At 41.6% G+C, this 21,506-nt stretch overlaps 1 protein-coding gene across 3 annotated transcripts in view; it reads left to right on the forward strand.

Moving 5' to 3' along the window:
• The window catches only part of SLC25A14 (solute carrier family 25 member 14), a 52,684-nt gene extending 35,242 nt beyond the window's left edge, over nt 1–17,442 (forward strand). For all 3 annotated transcript variants that reach the window (XM_058658396.1, XM_012927706.2, XM_004587695.4), the window contains exons 7-11: nt 5,745–5,840; nt 12,285–12,409; nt 13,188–13,323; nt 16,067–16,147; nt 16,992–17,442. In XM_058658396.1, coding sequence (XP_058514379.1) covers nt 5,745–5,840; nt 12,285–12,409; nt 13,188–13,323; nt 16,067–16,147; nt 16,992–17,033 — 480 coding nt within the window. In that variant the 3' untranslated portion in view covers nt 17,034–17,442. The remainder of the gene's footprint in view (nt 1–5,744; nt 5,841–12,284; nt 12,410–13,187; nt 13,324–16,066; nt 16,148–16,991) is intronic.
• The last annotated feature ends 4,064 nt before the right edge of the window (nt 17,443–21,506 follow it).

A 21,506-nucleotide genomic window follows, 5' to 3' on the forward strand; every position in this document is an offset into this window, starting at 1 on the left:
TATGATTAATTAAGAACATTAAGTATGAGAGGATTCCAAATTTGTAAAAATTATTTTATGGTGAATGAGGATGCATACTTTTTGGAACACTGGTGAAACCACAAGTGGCTAAGTTAATGAAGAAAGGATCAGTTATAATTTGGTTTTGAGAATGAAAGCATGACTTGAAAAATAACCATGAATGAAACCACTGATGGTTGATGGAGACACAGAAAAGACATGAAATATTTTTTTGAACTAAAGTGAGATTAATTTTGCTATAAACTTTTCATATCACTTTAGATTTACAGAATATTTATTTAGGAGAAGACTCAACTGTATCCTAAAACTATAGGATATTTGCAGTATAATTACCCTTGTTAGTCATTTTCAAGAGTAGTAATACTTCACTCTCCGAGATTTTCTTTTCTTAGCGCTCATAATCCTAAATCACCCACGTTATTCACTTCCATTTCCTGTCTTTCTGTCCCACAAAATTACAAGCCTTGACCAGTGCTACAGTTTACCCTCTCCTTTCTTATACCTATGTACGACCGAAGGTCTGGGGTCCAGCATGTTGACTCAATTGGCTAATTCTCCCTTTGCAAGTTCCCGAGTCCCTTGTGGGTGCCAGTTCTTGTCCCAGCTGCTGAACTTCCATCCAGCTCCCTGCTTGTGGTCTGGGATGAAAGTGGAGGATGACCCAAAACCTGCACCTGTGTGGGAGACCTGGAAGAAGCTCCTGGCTCCTGGCTTCAGGTGTTTGTCTTTGTGTCTCCTCTCTGTAAATCTGCTTTTCTAATAAAAATAAATCTTATAAAAAAAAAAAAAGATTGAAGGTCTGAGAGTGGGGAAAGCCACTATCTTAGACTTCGTGCCAATGGGATTTGTAATTGGGCTATTCATTCCTTTCACTTGTCCTTGAACAGTTCATTCTGTTATCCTCAAAGATGTTTTAAACCATCAAGCTTTCTTTTTAGCTCCTTCCTTCTATCGCCCTCAGAAGCTAACCCCGCCCCTTTTCGCCTTGCCTTCGACCTCTGAACTTTCTGTTGTTTCTGTACTTCAGCTCTTGTTGGGCACGTATGCCCATGCTAGCCGTGGCTCTCAAAACGTCACTGTCTTTTTTGCTTGTCCAGACTTCACAAAACAGCCCTCACCTTACACCTTTTCCTCATAATTTGCTATGAGCATTCCTGCTGCTTGATTGAAACTCCTTTCCCTCATAGTGCACATTATTCAGTCCAGTAGACGTAGTTTGAATCTCACTTAATCTGTTTTGACTAATCATTTCTACTTGAATTTCTCCTTTTCTTTTTTTTTAAGATTTGTTTATTTTTAATGGAAAGTCTGATATACAAAGAGGAGGAGAGACAGAGAGGAAGATCTTCCGTCCGATGATTCACTTTAAGCAGCCACAATGACCACAGTTGAGCCAATCCAAAGCTAGGAGCCTGGAGCCTCCTCCGAGTCTCCAACGCGGGTACAGGATTCCAAGGCTTTGGGCCATCCTCCACTGCTTTCCCAGGCCCCAAACAGGGAGCTGGATGGGAAATGTGGCTGCCAGGATTAGAAATGGTTCCCATATGGGATCCTGGCACATGCAAGGCGAGGACTTTAGCTGCTAGGCTACTGCACCAGGCCCAAATTTCTCCTTTTCTTTTGACACCACAATTTTTAGAGAGAAAAGGAGAGAGAGATCTGTCCACTGTCCTCAAGTAGCAACAGTGACTGGAGCTGAGCCAACGTGAAGCCTGGAGCCAGGATCTTCCTGGTCTCCCACGTGGGTGCAGGGTCCCAAGACTTTGGGCTGTCCTCGACTGCTTTCCCAGGCCACAAACTGGGAGCTGAATGGGAAGTGGTGCTGCTGGGATTAGAACCAGCGCCCATATGGGATCCCGGCGTGTTCAGGGTGAGGACTTTCAGCCGCTAGGCTATTGCCTACAATATTCTACAAATATTTCTTTTTCCTATTTAAACCTTTATCTTCAGTGCTTTTCTCTGCTATAATCTCTCTTTGGCCATTTTCATTCTCAATACCTCAGGATATAGGCTAGGCTGCTATAACGTAGAAACTGAAATATACAGTCTCGCACAGGATGCAAGGTTTTTTCCTCTCCCAGGTAACAGTTTAGAGGAGAGAAGTTCTTGCTTAATTGAGCATACGTAGTCCTTGCAGTTATCCAGGACCTGGGGGCCTTTGCTTTTAGTATACAAAATCCTAGAGCAGGGGTTAGCAAGCTTTTGTCTATGGGCCAAATCTGGAACAATGCAAATATAGTATATTGTTACATAATCACCCCACTGCATTTGTTTCTGTATTGTTTATGGTTGCTTCCGTGGCAGAACGGGGTGGTTGTGACAAAGGCCATAAGCTCAGAGAAGTCTAAATTGTGCTGTCTGGCCTTTTACATTAGAATAAGTTTGAACTTTGTGTTATGAAATTGTTTACTTTCTATTATTTTTAAAGGTTTATTTATTTATTTGAAAGAGAGATGGAGTGGGAGACACAGAGAAAGAGAGAGAGAGATCTTCCTTCTGCTGGTTCATTCCCAAATGACCGCAATAGCTAGAGCTGGGCTGGCCCAAAGCCAGAAGCGGAGAGCTTCTTCTGGGTCTCCCATATGGGTTCAGGGGCCCAAGCACTTGAACCATCCTCCACTGCTTTTCCAGGCATATATCCAGTGAGCTGGATCAAAAGTGGGACAGCAGGACTGGAACTGGCACCTATGGGGGATGATGACACTGCAGATGGAGGCCACAGCACCGGCTATTATGATAGATTTTTTTAAAAAGATTTATTTATTTTTATCGGACAGTCAGCTGTACAAAAAGGAGGAGAGAGAGAGAGAGAGGATGATCCTCCGTCCACTGATTCACTCCCCATGTGGCCGCAACAGCTGGAGCTGAGCCAATCAGGAGACAGGAGGCTCCTCTGGGTCCCCCTTGCCAGTACAGGGTCCCAAGGCTTTGGGCCATCCTCAACACTGCTTTCCCATGCCACAAGCAGAGAGCTGGCTGGGAAGTGGGACTGCTGGGACACGAATCAGCACCCACATGGGATCCTGGCACATGCAAGGAGAGGACTTTAGTCTTTAGGCTACTGTGCCTGGTCCACTTATGATATTGTTTTAATCTGCATGGTTGACGTTGAGCCACCATCATCCTTGAATTACAGTTCATATGAGGACAAAGTAAGGGATAAGAGTTTCCTTTTGTTTAAAGTACAGTGATTTACTAAGAGAAAGTATAGTTGAAGATCCAAGAAACTTCAAACCGAATAATAAGAAGCTCAGAGCCCCTTAGAGCACAGTTCATAAAGTATGCAGTGGAGATGTTTTGAATTTTAATAAGATAGATTTATTTATTTAAAAGGAAGACAGAATGAGAGAGAGAGTAATTGAGATCTTCTACTCATTGGTTTACTCTCCAGATACCAACAACAGGCAGGAGTATCCCAGGTCAAAGTGACATGCCAGAAACTCAATCCAGGTCTTTTAACTTGGGAGGCAGAGCAGTAACCTGCAGATTTCCAAGGAGTACATTAGGAAGCTGGCATGGAATTCAGCTGAGGTGGGATTCTGTCCTCGGGACTCTGATGTGGGATGCAAGTGACTCTTTCATCTTAACTCTTCACCACAAAAACCGTCCCTAAACATGTAGTTTTTGATCATCAATTTTAAAAATATCACAAAAATATATGGTAGCATAGTATGATGAATATCTTTGTATGCATCACCTAGATTCAAAAGCTACATTTTTCTATGTGCACTTCATTTATTTCTACTTTTCTGAATTATATTAAAGTATACCCCACACACTGCCATTTTACTCCCAATTCTTTGGTATGGGTTTCATAAAAGGAATGCTTTATTTTTTATTCAGATTTATTTATTTACCTGAAAGACAGAGTTATAGAGTGAGGTTGGCCATCTGCTGATTCATTCCCCAATGGCTACAACGGTTGGAGCTGGACCAATCTGAAGCCAAGAGCTTCCTCCAGGACTCCACGTGGATGCAGGGGCCTAAGCACTTGGACCATCTTCTGCCTTCCCAGGCACATTAGCAGGGAGCTGGATCAGAAGTGGAGCAGCCAGGACTCGAACTGGTGCCCAGATGGGATATAGGCAATGCAGGCAGCAGCTTTACTCAACACACCATAGTGCTGGCCTCAGGAATACTTCTTATGTAATCAGAGTGCCACTGTTACACCTAATAAAATGGATATCACTTCATTGATAATATCTGATACTCAATCTATGTTCAAATTTCTAGACTGTCATATATTTTTTATAGTTGACTGAAAAATCCAAAGTCTGTACATTGCAGTTGGTAGTTACATGGTTAGGTCCCTTTTACTCTGTAACAGGGGTGAGTGATGAACATCATTCGTTCTGGCCTTGCCAAAACAACTGTAAGTAGGGTTTGAAATTTATTATATCTAGGGCCAGCACTGTAGTGTATAGCAAGCTAAGCCTCCGTGTGCAATACCAGTATCCCAGGTAGGCGTGGCTGGGCATTTGGACAGTGAAGCATTAGATAGAAGATCTCTGTCTGTCATTCTGCCTTATATATAAATAAATAAATCTTTGAAAAACATTTTTCAGTGGGTTCAGGTTCCTGTTTTGCAAAAAGCGTTGTACTGACCCTTCATCTCAAAGTTTTTTATCCATTGGTGACCATCACTTGAATCATTTATTTCTGATTGTGAAGAGTGATTTTCTAATTCTTTCACTGCTCCTATGTTTCTTAGCCTCTTCTGCAAGAACTTTTCCTTGTTAAGTAGGGCTATTTGCTTATCCTGGAAAATGTGAAATTTCCTTCAAAGCAAAAAACAGGGAGATTTCAATCATCTCCATTCATGTTCCATTCTGAAAATCTTAGTTGCCTGGTTATGTCTAACATCTGCCAGGATGCTAGATACGCAGTTATGCAATTTCCAGCAGGGAAACTGTGTACCGAACTGAAGCTCTGTTTTATTATTGAAGAGAGTAAGTAGTGGTGGAGTGCAGTTAGTCACCCCCGAGATAGCTGCAATAGCCAGGGCTGGCCAGGTCTTTTTTCTGTGTTTATGGATATTTTACTTTTTTAATGTTTTTATAAGTTTACTTGAAAGGCAGAGTGAGAGAGAAGGAGGAAGAGAAAGAAGGAGGAAGAGAGAGAGAACACAAGTACAAGAATGTGTGTGTGTGTGTGAGAGAGAGATCTTCAATTTAGTGATTCACTCCCCAGAGAGAGAGAGAGAGATCTTCCGTTTAGTGATTCACTCCCCAAATGGCTACGATGGCCAGTGCTGAGCCAGACTGAAGCCAGGAGCCTGGAATTCCATCTGGATCTCCCCCATTGGTGGCAGGGGCTCAAGCTTTTTGGCTACCTCCTGCTGCTTTCTCTGGCACATTAAATGCTGCAAGATCAGAAGTGGCTCATGTGGGATGGTCTGCATTGCACGTGGCGGCTTAACCAGTATGCTACAGTGCCAGCTGCTAGTGAATTATTTCTGATGCTGAATAATTGTTTTTACTATTTCTTAATTTTTTTTCCAACACCAGAAATTACACTTTGATACGGGGAAATGTGATGCCTATGGAAATCATATTTATGAAATCTGTTTTCACAGAAACTACATTCTCTATATAGTTTAGCTGATTGTTTTTATTGTAATAGCAGAAATCTTTGTGATAATTCCCAAATATTGTTTCCAGAATTTTAAATGAGTACGACCTCTTACTTTGGTTCTCTGTCAAAACAAAGTGTGCTTCTTTCAGATCCGGATGCAGGCTCAAGGAAGCTTGTTCCAAGGGAGCATGATCGGCAGCTTCATTGACATATACCAGCAAGAAGGCACTAGGGGTCTGTGGAGGGTGAGTGCTTTTTCCTGCTCTTTTGTTAGAATGTGGGAAGAATACTTTTTCTCTATGAGGCCATAAAATTGTGAATTATAACATGTGAAATAAGATTCTCCTTGTCACCCGTGACAGGAGCAGCACCTGCCATTGGTCTTTATTTCTCCATAATGTGTACATGAGGAAAGTTGAGATAACCATGTTGGTTTGTTCAAATTCAAAGTACATTTACTTATATGTATTTTTCATCAGTCTTATGCTAACAAAGCAATATATGTTTGTGATAGTTTCAGTAATGCCTATCTTTAAAAGTTGTTGTATAACTTTTAAAAAAAGATTTATTTATTTTTATTACAAAGTCAGATATACAGAGAGGAGGAGAGACAGAGAGGAAGATCTTCCGTCCGATGGTTCACTCCCCAAGTGAGCGCAATGGCCGGTACTGCACCGATCCAAAGTCAGGAACCAGGAACCTCTTCCGGGTCTCCCACGCGGGTGCAGGGTCCCAAAGCTTTGGGCCGTCCTTGACTGCTTTCCCAGGCCAGAAGCAGGGAGCTGGATGGGAAGTGGAGCTGCCGGGATAAGAACCGGCGCCCATATGGGATCCCGGGGCTTTCAAGGTGAGGACCTTAGGCACTAGGCCACGCCGCCGGGCCCTCCATTAATTTTTAAATGACCATTTGCACGACAAAATGCTGAAAGTGATTATCTCTAGATGGTAATACTACTCAATTTTTTTTCTTTTCCAGCTTTTTATATCTACTAAATAATGTATAGTTCATCACTTACTTTTTATAAATTAAAAAAGTTATGGGGCCCGGCACCAAGGCCTAGTGGCTAAAGTCCTAGCCTTGAACGCCCCCGGGATCCCATATGGGCGCCGGTTCTAATCCCAGCAGCTCCACTTCCCATCCAGCTCCCTGCTTCTGGCCTGGGAAAGCAGTCAAGGACAGCCCAAAGTTTTGGGACCCTGCACCCGCGTGGGAGACCCGGAAGAGGTTCCTGGTTCCCGGCTTCGGATTGGCGCGCATCGGCCCGTTGCGGCTCACTTGGGGAGTGAACCATCGGACGGAAGATCTTCCTCTCTGTCTCTCCTCCTCTCTGTATATCTGACTTTGTAATAAAAATAAATAAATCTTTAAAAAAAAATTAATGGAAAATGCTGGCCATTGCAGTCGCTTGGGGAGTGACCCCCAAAGATCATCTTTAAAAAATTTTTTATTTTTATTGGAAAGACAACTCTACAGAGAGGAGGAGAGACAGAGAGGAAGATTTTTCGTCAGTCAACCCAAGCTAATGCAACGGCTGAAGCTGCGCCGATCCAATGCCAGGAGCCCAGAGCTTCTTTCAGGTCTTGCATGTGGGTACAAGCTCCAAGGCTTTGGGCCATCCTCGACTGCTTTCCCAGGCCACAAGCAGGGAGCTGGGTGGGAAGCAGGGCTGCTGTGATTAACACCAGCACCCACATGGGATCCTGGTGTGTGCAAGGCAAGGACTCCAGCCGCACTGGGTCCAGAAGATTATCTGTCACAGCACAAAGTGCGGAGAGGCACTGTTTGGCTGACTTGCCAGATCAGCAGAATCAAGCATCTTGACTCAGCTGTATCATTTCTACTTGATAGATTGAGTTTTAGAATTTAGAGATGATTAAACACTTAAATCAGAATTGTCCCAGAAAAAAATTGTCCCTGTGATATGCTCTTTTTTTATTTTAAAAATGTATTATTTTCATTGATCTGCTTTTTTGAAGTGTGGTTCACAAAACTTACACAAATTCTTAAGCAAGATAATGCTACTTCAATTATAAATTGCATTAGGGAATGGCATGGTGGCATAGTAAATCCTCTCCTTGTGTCAAAGCATTGCATTTAGGCATTGGTTCTAGTCCCAGCTGCTCCACTTCTCATCTAGTGCTCTGCTAATTGGCCTGAGAAAGCAGCAGAGGATGCACCCAGGTATGTGGCAGATCCAAATGATGTTCCTGGCTCTTGGCTTTGGATGGGCCTTCAGACCTGACAGCCAGAAGATCAAGAACTAGTACTGGCACAGTGTGGCAAAGGCTTTAAGACTGCAGGGACAACAGTGAGCTATGCTTGTTCTGAACTGGGAGTGAACTCACTGAGCTCAATGCATTGCACTAGTCCCAGAGGGAAAATAATACTGACTATTGCATCATACGGGTTAAAATAGGTCCATGTGGCCCTCAGACCTAACAACCAACAGGTTCCGGCAGGATCAGTACCAGCAATAACCTAGCTATATAGGACACCTGGTGTCTCCCTAACCCTGGGACCTGCTGCAACTGGAATGGACAACAGTGCAGCCTCAGCATGGTATCACAGGAGGTGGAGAGTGATGAGCCAGGAGCTGGGGCTATGGAGACCACAGTGGAAGTCTAACATAAGACCTAGACCTGGAACTCACTGGAGGGAGTGGCACAGTTGGCTGCAAACAAAGAGCCGTGTACCAACCACAATAAGTAAAATGAATTGTAGACCTGTGAGTGGCACAGCTTAGAAACCTGCCCCAAGGAGCAGAATCCGCTAACCAGAAGTACAATGACACACAGCAGAAGAAGAGACAAAGGCAAAATGAACATTACTGAAGACTCTCCTGCAAAGGAGCAAAACCCTACGCCAACCTCAGAGTTAACTGAGGAACACATCGAGAAAAGGGAGGATACAGAATTCAAAACATTTGTTATAAAACTTCTTATCAACAAAAAGCACGTAACACAAGAGTTCAAGAAATTAAAGGAATATGTCACACAGGAAATGAATAAAATGAAAGCTGATATATCAAAAATGAAGAATACAGCAGAGCAAATTAAAAGTACAGTGGAGTCTCCAAAACAGAATGAAGGAGGCAGAATGAAGAATCTCAGAATTGGAAGATATTTCCTGTCACCATGGAGAAACAAACAAAACGCTGGAAGCAGAGCTGGATCAAGCTAGAAGTATTCAAGAACTGAAAGACACTATTAAAAGGTCAAATATAAGAGCTATGGGAATCCCCGAAGGTGCAGAAAGAGAAGCTGGGACTAAAAGTGTATTCAATGAAATAATAAGGGATAATTTCCCTAATCTAGAGAAAGAAAACAACATCCAGGAGGGGCACAGAACTCCCAACAGGGTTGACCAAAAGCAATCTTCACCACAGCACCTGATAATTGAGCTCTCTTCAATCGAACATAAGGAAAGATCCTTAAATGTGCTTATGAAAAAAATCAATTGACATACATAAGGGAATGACAAATTCACAGGAGATCTCTCACAGGAAACCCTATAGGCCAGACGAGATGGAGTGATATATTCCAGATTTTAAAAGCAAAAAATGTCAGCCCAGGATAACGTGCCCAGCAAAACTTTGCTTTGTCTTTGAAAATGAAATAAAATTCTTCCACAGTAAAGAAAAGTTAAAAGAATTTGCCTCTTCCAAACCTGCCCTACAAATGATACTTAAAAATGTTCTCTTGACAGAAAAGAGGAATAGCACCCACCAAAACCAAAGGGAAACATGAAGAACATCCCAGTAAAATGACAACAGAAGACTAAATCAATTTACAGCCCATTGCTAAAATGACAGGACTAAATTACCACCCATACATAATAACCTTGAATGTAAATGGCTTAAACTCATCAATCAAACATCATAGATAAGTAGACTGGATTAAAAAAACAAAACCCATCTATTTGTTGCCTACAGAATGCATATCTCACCAACAAAGATCAGCGGAAACTATATGTCATGGATTTTGATTTTTTTTAGTTTACTTTTATCTCTTCAAAATACTTTCTTAAATTTTTCACTGACTCATAGATCATACAGTAGCATCATTTTCTTCAAGAAGGGTCTTGATATTTTTTATTTCTTCAGTGATACATTAGTCATTCAGTAGCATGTTATTTAACTTCATGGCATTTTTAATTTCTTCTTTTCTTCCTGTTGTTGATTTTGTATTGTGGCTTTTCATTTAAAGGGATGTGTAGTAACTGTGTAATGGAGACTATCATTTCCAGATGTGAGGATGCAATGCAGTATGCATCTCTACTTCCAGATCAAAAATGGACTCCCAATGAAACTGTTTAATCTATCTTGACAATAGGATCTGGACTCTGCCATTGTCCATGCCCGCAATAATGTACATATGACTGTTTATGAAGAACTATACTATAGTAATAATATAGGGGAAATCAGTAGGGGGGTGTATTGGGCAGGGGGTAAGGAAAATCCCAGGGCCTATGGAACTGTTTCATAAAAGGCAATAATCATAAAAAAGTAAATAATGCAAATAAAGAAAGAAGGAAAGAAATTGTTTGCCTTTGTGAATATACCATATGCATTTTCTTATATCATTAATATTCATAAAATGGGATTTTTATTGCTGGCACACTGCCGTTTTACATGAAGCGAGGTAGGGGCATTGTGCTAGTGAGTGGAACCTGTGCATGTCATCGCCGGAGGACTCACAAAGAAAGCACTGCTCGTCCCTGACCTCTTGCTTCCTGTTCCTGTTTGTGCTGGCACACCAGTGGGTGTCCTGCACACCCTAAATGTGTGTGAGAATTACACTTGGAAGTTCTCTCCCCATGGCTGTTTGTTTTCTGATATAATTATTTTATTGTATCACAACTTTGCTGGGATAATTCACATACCATGAAATTAACTATATTTGAAGTGTACGATTGATTTCTAGTACATTCTCCTACCATTATCAGCACTAAGTTCAGTTCATGTTCATCATCAGAATGAAAACCTGCTGTCCTTCAGCATGGACTTCCCATTTCCCCCAACCTGTCAAATCTTAGAAAACTTCTACTGTGTCTCTGTTTGCCTAGTCTGGATATGTCCTCCCCCTGGAATCCTCAGCACGAGGTCCTGTGCCTGGCTTCTCCCATTGAGCAGACTTTTCAGGGTTCATCTGTGTTGCGATATGTTCCAGTACGTCATTTCTTTGCATGACTGAGTGATATTTCTGTTCCGTGCATATATCACATTTTATTTATCCTTTCATCAGTTGATGTGCATTTGGGCCATTTGGAACGATGGGACTGTTCTAAGTAATGCTGCTGTGAACACTGTTGTATGCATGTATATGTTCACAAATCTTTTCCATGCTCCTGGGTATATGCCTAGGGTTGAAATGGCATGGTCATGAGCTAAGCCCATTTTGGCTTTTTAAAAAGGATTTTTTTTTTTTATTTGAAAGGCAGAGCAACATGCAGAGAGAGATCTTCCATCTGTGGCCTCGACAGCTGGGGCTCATCATCCAGGCCGCAGCCAGGAGATCAGAACTCCATCCAGGCCTCCCACATAGGTTGAGGGGCTCAAGCACTTTGGCCATCTTCTACCAGTTAGTCACACTAACAGGGAGCTGAAACAGGAGTGGCACAGCCAAGAGTCAGACCGGGGTTCTGATATGGAAAGTCAGTGTTGCAGGCAGAAGCTTAACTTACTGTGCCGCCACACCAACCCTTGTTTTAACCTTTTGAAGAGATGCTAAATTGCTTTCCACAGTGGCTGCCTCGTTTTACATTTCCATCAACAGGGAATGAGGATTCTAATTTCTCCAAACCCTCAGCAGTACTCACTTGTACTTAAAAAATATATGTTATAGCCATCCTGGTACGATGAAATGGTCTGTCATTGTGGCTTTGATGTGTGTGTCCCTAGTGATCTTTTAAAAAAAAATTTTATTAATTTTTATTGGAAAGTGAGATAAACAGAGAGGAGGAGAGATAAGAGAGGAAGATCTTCCATCTGCTGATTCATTCTCCAAGTGGCTGCAGTGGTCAGAGCTTAGCCGATCCGAAGCAAGGAGCTTGTTGCAGGTCTCCCACGCAGGTGCAGGGTCCCAAGGCTTTGGGCCATCCACAACATTGCTTTCCTAGGACACAGGCAGGGAGCTGGATGGGAAGCAGAGCCGCTGGGATTAGAATCGACACTCATATGAGATCCCGGCGCAAGCAAGGCGAGGACTTTAGCCGCTAGGCTATTGCACCAGGCCCCTCCCTAATGATCTTGAGCATCTTTTCATGGGCTTGTTGACCATTTGTATATTTCTGGGGAAAGTGTCTTTGTATGTTTTGTCCATCTTTATTTTGGATTGTTAAGAGCTTTTTCTGTGTTTTGAATACTATTCCCCTATCTGAATGGCTTGCAAATTGATGTCTGTTGAATAAAATCTTTAATTGCAGTTAAGTCCAATTTAGCTATTGTTTTCTTTATTTCTTTTTGTTCTTTGGATGTGAAATCAGTGACAGTTTCTGATACAACATGGGAGTTAGGGATTTATAAATAGGTGTGCCAGTATTAGTCTTTGATTTGTAAGAATGACCCCCTATAGTTTAGACTTGGATTTTCCTGACACATTGCAACTCTGGACCTGTATGTTGTTTGCTTTAAGATCTGTGTCGCTCCTTTTGTATTTCCTTGGTGTCTGATGTCGCTTGTGTTTTGTAGGGTGTGGTTCCAACTGCTCAGCGTGCCGCCATTGTCGTGGGAGTAGAGCTACCTGTTTACGACATTACCAAGAAACACTTAATACTGTCAGGAGTGATGGGGGACACAATTTTAACTCATTTTATGTAAGTAGAATAGGTTGTGCTGATACCGTATTCCCAAGATTTGAACACAAAAAAGCCTCTTTCACTGCAGTCCTCAGCTGGACCTGATAAATGGTATGTATAACCTAAATACCTTTTTTTTCCCTCTCCTAGGACCAGCATTTCATGCCTTCTGTGCTCTTTACATCTCATAGAGAATTCACATGCTCTGAGCACTTGGGTACTTGGCAGCAATGTCTAATACAAGATCTTCATTCATTCATAATTAGCCTCTATTTCTAATAAGCACATGTGTTATCTGCTTTAATTTTGCATCAGAAAGTAAACATTTCTCAGTAAGAATCAGAGAAAGCAAGGTGTAATTTAATGAGGATCTCTGAAATTAAAGCACAGTTTTTGGCCAAAGCTATTAGTAACCTCATATATATATATATATTATCTTGCCACCTTCATGATATTTTGCTGCTCAAATGTATTTGGTATGTGATGCTTGTAGTGTACAAAAAAAATTATGTAACAACTGGATGGTGTGTAACACCTCCTGCTTAGGGATTTGTTCAGCTTAAAACCTGCCTCTTAACAAATAGGCCAGGTTTCACATTGAAAGCTGAAGGAATAACCTTTGAATGATGTCTCTTAAGAAAAGGTTTCCTTTCTCTTTAGATTGTAATGCAAGAGCAAGTAAGGGCTTTTATCTAATGAACCTAATTTGGTGTATGTTTATATTTGGTCCAGTTTTGGTTTAAGAGGGCTAGAGGTGTCAGTGGGGACAGTCCATCTTACAAGTTTTCATCTTTAGTTCCAGCTTTACGTGTGGCTTGGCTGGGGCTCTGGCATCCAATCCAGTTGATGTTGTGAGAACTCGCATGATGAACCAGAGGGCAATTGTGGGCCATGTAGACCTCTACAAGGGTACCTTGGATGGTATTTTGAAGGTATGCACACTGTGGACTTGAGTTATATGTCTAATTTTCTTTCAGGTCTCAGACTTTCTTTCAACCTTTAGTTGCTATATGTCATTCTGAAGGTGAAGGAAGCATTGTATTTTCAAGTAGCCGCTCGCAGTCAGTCTCAGAAAAACTGTCTCCTAGGAAATCTGCTGCTTATACTCAGTGGTCCTGATGTCCTTATTCCAAATTGCGTGCTTGAGAATATAGGGTGCTTTGTATTAGTAGCACCATGGAGAATTAGCAATAGAAAAGGCTTAACATACTCCATATTTGTCCACTTAGACAAGACAGAGACCCTGTAGCAAAAAACTTGGTACTTAACAACAACAAAGGCCTGGTACCTGGTTTTAGTTCAGGGTTTTCAAAATGTTGACACTTTGAAAGTTTCCACTGTTAGGATTGTGGAAAGGTGGATTTTGTAATTTCGTGTATCACATAAGTGCTGGTGATGTTATTACTACTGCAGGGACAATTTGGGGTTAAAATATGATGCTGCCATATAGTTTCTCTGTTCTTTTTCATTTCAGTTAGCAACTGTTTATCACACATCAGGTAGCATCTGAGTACTAGCAGAGAAATGATAGTTGTTACAAAAGTGCTATAGGTATACAAACAGATAATCAGTATAACCCAGCAGTTGTGTGGGACGAATGTTTAGCCTATTTTGGAGGATAGGCTCCCTCTAGGCGGTGACATTCTGAACCATATAATGCCTCACATCTGTTGAGTACTTTATTGTGTGTCAGGAACTGTTCTAAAGAGACTTCCATGTTTTCATTCACTCAGTCTTCACCATTATCCTATAGTGAGCTATACTAAAGCACTGAGAATGTGAGTAACCTGCCCAAGGTTTTGCAACTAGCAAGTAGGAGGGGAGAGATTTAAACTCAAGACTGTTTGGCTTCAAGCAAACTTAACTTCTATGTTATAACAACTTCTTTATATGTAGCCAGATATATCCACTGCGTGTTCCTTATGCAGATCAAGTTATGATGTGTTAAACATGTTCAAAGGTTTGAAAGAAGGCTAGTATATCTAAATGTGGTATGGAATAAAGTATGAAATGAAATTGGAGAGAGGAAGTACTGAATCAGATAGGATCCTGTAGACCACTGTAGAGAATTTGCCATTAGAATGATATCCATTGGAAGCCTCTTGGGATTGTTAAGCAGGAGAGTGATACAACCAGATTTATAGTTTTCTACAGTTGTTCTGGCTGGTAGTAGAATTCCAAACCAGTTAGTGTGTTGTGGTGGTTCAGGTAAGAGACGATGGGATTGGATTGTACTTCTGAAACACCCTGTTGTTTAACAGTTCATGAATCTGGGTCATCCACACCTGGACTTGGATTTTCACAATTTCCAGCATCAGATTTTGTCTGAGTTTTTCAGCATTTGCTTGAAGATCCTTGGGGGGTAATCGAATTACCTCAGTGCTTCCATAAGTAATGTGCTTAGCATGTCACTGTTTGATCCACAAAATAGTAAGGTTAATTATGTCTGGTGTTCTTAGTCTATAGGATAGGAAAAGGGATATTTACAAATCGGGCCTTTCTTATGACTGTCTGGTCCAAATACATCTACTACAAATAGTGATAGACTTCGCTTCAGTAGAGAAGTAAAAAGATGTCTAACAAAATGTCGCACACATTGTAGTTACTTAACAGATATTTCTGTATTATGTAAGAGCAGCTTCTGCTGATTGAATTGAGCACATGCCAGCCACAGGTTTATGAACTCTGGAATGCATAATTTGCCATTTAATTATCATAACCACTCAATTGATGTGTATTGGACACCATAGAATGAAATAGGAAAGCAAAAGTCAGAGCAGTTTGCATTGTTCCCCATGTAATGGTCCAGGCCATCACATGAAGTAGGCCAGAGTGTTAGACACAATCTACAATGATTGAGGAGACGCAGAGAAGGACAGAGATTTGTCCAATTCTTTTTATCCCTTTCCCTTTGGTTTTCTTTGTAGCGCTTACCATTTCTGTATTTAACACACATCATTTTGTGTAATTACTTGTCCACCCCACTAGAATACATACTCTATGAGGGCAGAGACCAGATAAGTCATTTATTGCTGTGTAACAGATTACTCCAGAACTCAGTGCCTTAAAGCAAACATTATCTTGCAGTTTCTGTGGCTTATCGTTCACATGTTAGCTAGGGGTACAGCCATCTAAAGTCTTGACTGGGGCTAAGCTCTCTCCTTCAAAGCTCAGTCCCATGACCGTCTTCCAGAGGCTTCAGATCCTCGTCACACAGGCCTGTCTTTCTAGCATCCAAGAGAGAAAAAGGCAGATGCAAGGCATCTTGCAAGGCAAGAAAGAAAAAGGCAGATATGTAAAGGACCTTGTAGAAACTAGCAATGGCAGTGATGAAAATCCACTCTATAGATGATGCAGTCCAATCCTGAAACACTGTGGAATGGGGGCTACACAAAGGGTGACCATGTGGACATGGGTTCACGAGAGCCTTCTTGGAGGCTCGCGTTCATAGGCACTACCTCTGTTAGCTTCCCAGTGTCGAGAGGAGTGTCTTGGTAGGTGCTCAGTAAATATTTGCTAAGTGGGTAGGTGGGCGTAGATTACATGTGAATTCAATAAGTATCTTTAGAACAGTGGCCCTTCACGGAGCTGTATGTTGCTGAAGTGAGAGGTGAAAGATTGGCACATGTGAAGAGAATGGAGAATTCACTCTGTGTTTGGTTATATCTCCCTCAGATGTGGAAACACGAGGGCTTTTTTGCGCTCTATAAAGGATTTTGGCCAAACTGGCTTCGACTTGGACCGTGGAACATCATTGTATCCTTTCAGAATGTGAGATTGAAAGAAGTCCTTAAACCTGCAGGTGATTCTAGGTGGGGGGGGCGCTGATTTTGATTATTTATGGTCTTTTAGCCAGGTGAGAAATTTGGGTGTTGCAGTGGTGAACACTGAGGATGGAACTTTCAGTGGAGGCTAATACAAGCTAAAAGGGATAGAAAAAGTGGGTCGTACGGTCCTCTTTAAAGCAAAATGGCAACAAACATACGCAATCAGAAGGGGCGAAGACATTTTTAGAAAGCCTAGTGGGAAGTGCCCACAGGAATGCCATGCTGGTTTTCTTACAACTGACTAAAAGACTGGAATAGCCAGGAAGAAACAAAAGGACAGAAAATAGAGTGAAGAAATATACAAACAAGGCTTTTACTTATGAGTGAACGTCCCTCCTTTAGCTGTGTTTGAGTGCCTGCTGTGCATAGAGCCCTATGCAGAATGTCAAGTGTGGTGACATATTATCCAGTGGTAAGTATTGCAGAGTTGCAAAGTAATTCTCCACCTTTGTAGGGTCTGTAGGGTTGAGGGCAATAATTTCTTGCTCCCTCTTTGGAATTGTTTTGATCAGCTAATATCCTGTCTGTCCCTGAAAACTATACTTGAGTTTTAATCTGTTTATATTGTCACATGCCAGCAATAAAAATGGACACATGGTAGGCACTCAGTGCATGCTTGGTTGAGCAAGTGTTTTTTGAAAGAACTGTAAAGTAAGTACAGGGTAGGATAGCACAGGCCAAGTGCTTTCGGTTACGAGGATGCAGCGTTTAGTTGTGGAACTGGGTTTAGCTTTGGGTATGCACCCAGTGATCTTCCTTGACTTACTCTTCAGTTTTTTATTACATATGAGCAGCTCAAGAGGCTTCAAATCTAAGGACTAAATTATCTGTGAGCCCAGCCCTGCCAGCCTTTCTACTGTTTTCTTCCACTGTGTTCTAATGTATTTTGACAAAGCTCTATAAGTTTACTGAACGATTTGATCTCCCAAGGACCTCCTGGTAGAAGAACATCAGGGTCCAAAGTTGTATATGTGTTTGTGTTACCATGTTAACTTCTCCTACAGAGGAAGTGTTAACATTGCGATTCTGGCCCCAGATTGGTATCTTCTGTGAAGATGGATACTGATGGGTGACATTTAAAATTGCCTTCTTTCCAAATGTGGGTTAAATGGAGTTGGTGAGCCCCAACCATGGGCTAGAGCAGAAAGCATAGGCCAAGGCAGCTATTGCCATGTATGTTATGGACCTCAGTTCTCATTAAAGTATTTATTGGCATCATTTTGACTTTGTCTTCATTTACTTTTTTCTCCTTTGCCTGTTTTTTGTTGCGTTCTACAGAAAATGATAAACAGAAGGAAACTGTGAAATTGAGATTGAACTCTTAAAACACACATTAGTACTAATTATTCATTTGGAAGTTGTTACAGATAAGATGCTTAAAAAAGAATCTTACAGGCAAAACATTCTGCCTACTTTTTAATACTTAGAATAGTGCCTGTACATTGTAGGCACTCAAATATTTGTGGAGTTTATGGGTCATCTTTATCAATTTATTCATTTGTTCTACACACATTGATTATGTGTCTCTTATATCTTAGAACCTGGGAATATGAAAGCCTGTGTGATATGGTCTCTGTTTCCAAGCTCACATTATAGCAAGACAACAGATCTGTAAGTAGCTAACTGTAGTAAGTTCTAAGTACTCTGTAGGAGAGGAACAGAGTGCTGTCGGGGCACAGAGGACAAGCAGCCTTACCTAGACTGGGGGTAACAACTGAACTGAATCAAAGGAAGGGTGGATGTTCCCTCCCAGTAGAACCAAGTATCATACATGTTAACTAATGTAAAACAACACTTACCATTCTAGAAACATACCAAATAGTTTCAATGCCCTAGCTATCCTAGATGCTCTTCCTCATCATTTGTAGCCTCCTTTCTAACCCCACCCAGGCAACGCTGACTCTTTATTTCTTTGGTTTTACCTTTCCCAGAATGTCATACAGTTGGAATCAGGCAGTAGCCTTTCAGGTTGAATTCTTCCCATTTAATACTATGGGTCTAAGGTACCTCCAAGGCTTTTTATAGCTTGATAGTGCATTCCTTTATAATGCTGAATAGTATTCCGTTATCTGGATATACCATATGTATTTACCCAGTCATCTACTGAAGGGCATCTTGGTTGCCTCCAGGTTTTTGTAATTACGAATAAAGCTACTATATATAAGCATTTCTGTACAGGTCTTTGTGTAAATGTAAGTTTTCAGCTGGTTTAGATATATACAAAAAAGTATGATCACTGAATGGTGTAAGAGTATATTTAATTCTGTGAGGAGTTGCTCAGCTGTCTACCGAAGAGGCCTGTCCATCTCGCCTTCCCAACAACAGTCAATGAACATTACTTTTGCTCCAAAACCTCTCTAACTTTGGTGTTGTTGATGTTTTGGATTTGACCCTTACAGTAAGTGTGAAATGGTAGTTCACGGTTTATTTTAAAAAATACTACACCCACCTATTACAGACTCTACTCATCCACAAATAAATTAGTAAAAGGGGAACCTTTTCACAATTGTACAGGTTGAAAAATGGTTTCTTGAAGGGTTAATGCATACTGATAAAATGATTTTCATTCATCTTAATTCATTCTGGGAAACATTCCAGTGTATCTTCTCTCCTAATCTAAATAACTTTCTTCACTATAATTCCTTATACTACATACCACAATTTATAACTACATATTGTATTTGTTTAGTTAGTTGAGGGATATATATATATTTCCCATCATTATAGATTAATATCTATAGCTCTATAAAATAATTACTTCAGTTTTGTTCACTGATGGATTCTAAGGACCTTGCACAGTTAGGTACACTCAATAAATAGTTGTTAATAAATGATCTGGTAAAATGCTTAAAACAGTAAAGTTTCAGCAAATACTATAGAATGAAAATGTGAGAAATGATTATATGATAAATGTTGCTTCAAGCCTTGAGCCAATAGAAGAGACAGTATTGCCTTAGCTTTAAGTACCCTCTTGCTGGTAATGACAGCTGCTGGAGGCCAGCTCCAGCCAAGTTCAGAGCTTGAGAAGGGGGTGTGAAGTTGACAAAAAGATACACAAACACAGTCACTTGGTGCCTTCTTGTAACAGCTCAAGACGCTGTCCTTTTTTCTTTACCCAGCCATATCACAAGCTTCTGTACAAACATTTAATTGTTTTATTTGTACGTCATGACTAAGCAGCTGCCCCAAAAGATAATTCTGCAAAACACTGTATTCATATTCTTCAAAGCAAGCCGTTGTTCATTCTTCAGTAGTAGCCATTGGGCGACAGCCAGGACTTCAAGGCCAAGGTACATGCGATTACCTGCTAATCAGTAATACATTCCTATTACATTTCTATTTCCACAACTTGCCCATCATTTAATGGGAGAAATACATCACAAGAGGAAAACATAAAGATCCAAGACAAAAGTTTCAAATATTAAATCCCTGTACAATTACAGGCTCTACAACCCCATAAACAATCAAACAATAATTAAAACCATATCTCTATAATATTAATAAAAGCATCCTTTAATTCCTCTAGCCAAAAATTATACAAGCGGCTAAAACAGATACGTTTCCTATGCTCCAAAGAAGTTGCAAAGACTGGCTAGCCTTTAAGATCACAGTAACTGTATTTATCACCATAGCAGTTTCAGCTCATACCCCCATCACTTTCATTAATTTTTTAGGATACTTATCATGCGATTTCCAAGAAGGTGTACTACACGTCTGGGCCAGATTCCAGGGCAGTGGGTAGGCACACAATAAGGTGTCCAGAAATGGACACCTATGTGTAAATTGTTAAAAGGCCCACTCACGAAGACATTATCAGTGACATTAATTCCCAAGCTCACATTGGTTGCAAAAATCATCTCACAAGGGCAAACAACAACGCCTCAATAGATTACAGAATTCTTAGCATGTGGTTGGGTGTCCATGCAAAAGGGGGTGAGACTGCATCAAGGTGGTCAGAGAGACATCTGCCATGCCCTGCCATACTGCTGGAAGCTCCTCTGGGCCTTGCCAACAGGAGAGCTGTTCTCTTCACATCTTCGTGTCATCCACAACACTGCACGGACCCCAGCAGACTGCCTGATGTGTTTTCCAAGGTCACATCTCTCCTTTGAACTCCATGCCTCTTTTAAAAAGATTTATTTTATTTATTTGAAAAGCAAGGTTACAGAGACAAAAAAGGGGGAGATGGAGGCAGGGGGAGAGAAATCTTTCTTCTGCTAATTCACTCCCCAAATGGCCACAAAAGCCAAGGTTGAGCCAGACCAAAGCCAAGAGACAGTAGCCAGGAGCTTTTTCTGGGTCTCTCACATGGGTGCAGGGGCCCAAGCATTTGGGCAGGCCTCTGCTTTTTATTCCAGCTGTTAGCAGGGAGCTAGATTGGAAGTGGAGCATCCAGAGCTCAAAGTGCACTCAAATAGGATGCTTGTGTTGCAGGCAAAGGCTTCATGTGCCACAGTGCCAGCCTCTTCCCACTGCCTACACTGCATCTCTGTTAAGTGAAATGGCCCCAGCTATAGGCAAGTGCCTAGATTGCCTTATATCAAGGCAAGTGTTACAATGCTAGGAGAAAAGCAGCTATTAACTGGTGGCCATTCCAGGTCTGATTAATGCCAAATCTGCACTAACTATGCCTGTGTACCAGCATAGTTGCCTATTTTATGTATTTTCTAATTTTATGCAGGGAATTCTGCACGCTGCCTGGTAGCAACATGCAGTGGAAGGTGGGGGACATGCTGCTCTGGCCTCAAGGCAGGCTGTAAGCCACGATGCAGCAGGAGAGTTGCAGGTTGCCCAGAAAAGGGGGATCTGGAGATATGTTGGAGTGAGGGCTACCGAGGGTATATTTGACAGATGAGGAGTGAATTCTGGGAGCTTCCATGGACTGGGAGGTTTAGAGAGGGGAAACCAGAGGATATGGGTCAGGCCAAGGCACCCACTCATGTGGGAAACCTGGGCTGGGTCAAATAGCATCATTTGCTGCTCACTGCTGCATGCAAAAACTGTGACTGGGGTCAGCCTGGCTGGTCCAGGCTGCAGTATGCACCAGTGAATGTCAGAGTAGGGGGTGGGCCATATCAGGCTGGGCCACAGCACTCACTAGAATGTGAGAGAACCAGATCTGGGGGTAGAATCTATCGGGGATTTCTGGGCTTGTCTCTGTGGAGCTATAGCGCCCATTGGTTTGTATGAGAGATGGTGGTGGTGATGGGCCAAGCCAGGTTAGACCATGAAACTCACTGACACTTACAGGAGCTGGGGTTGGGAGGAGGCTGGGCTGGGCTAGGTTG

The sequence above is a fragment of the Ochotona princeps genome, chromosome X, assembly GCF_030435755.1.
Source record: "Ochotona princeps isolate mOchPri1 chromosome X, mOchPri1.hap1, whole genome shotgun sequence".
Lineage (NCBI taxonomy): Eukaryota > Metazoa > Chordata > Mammalia > Lagomorpha > Ochotonidae > Ochotona > Ochotona princeps.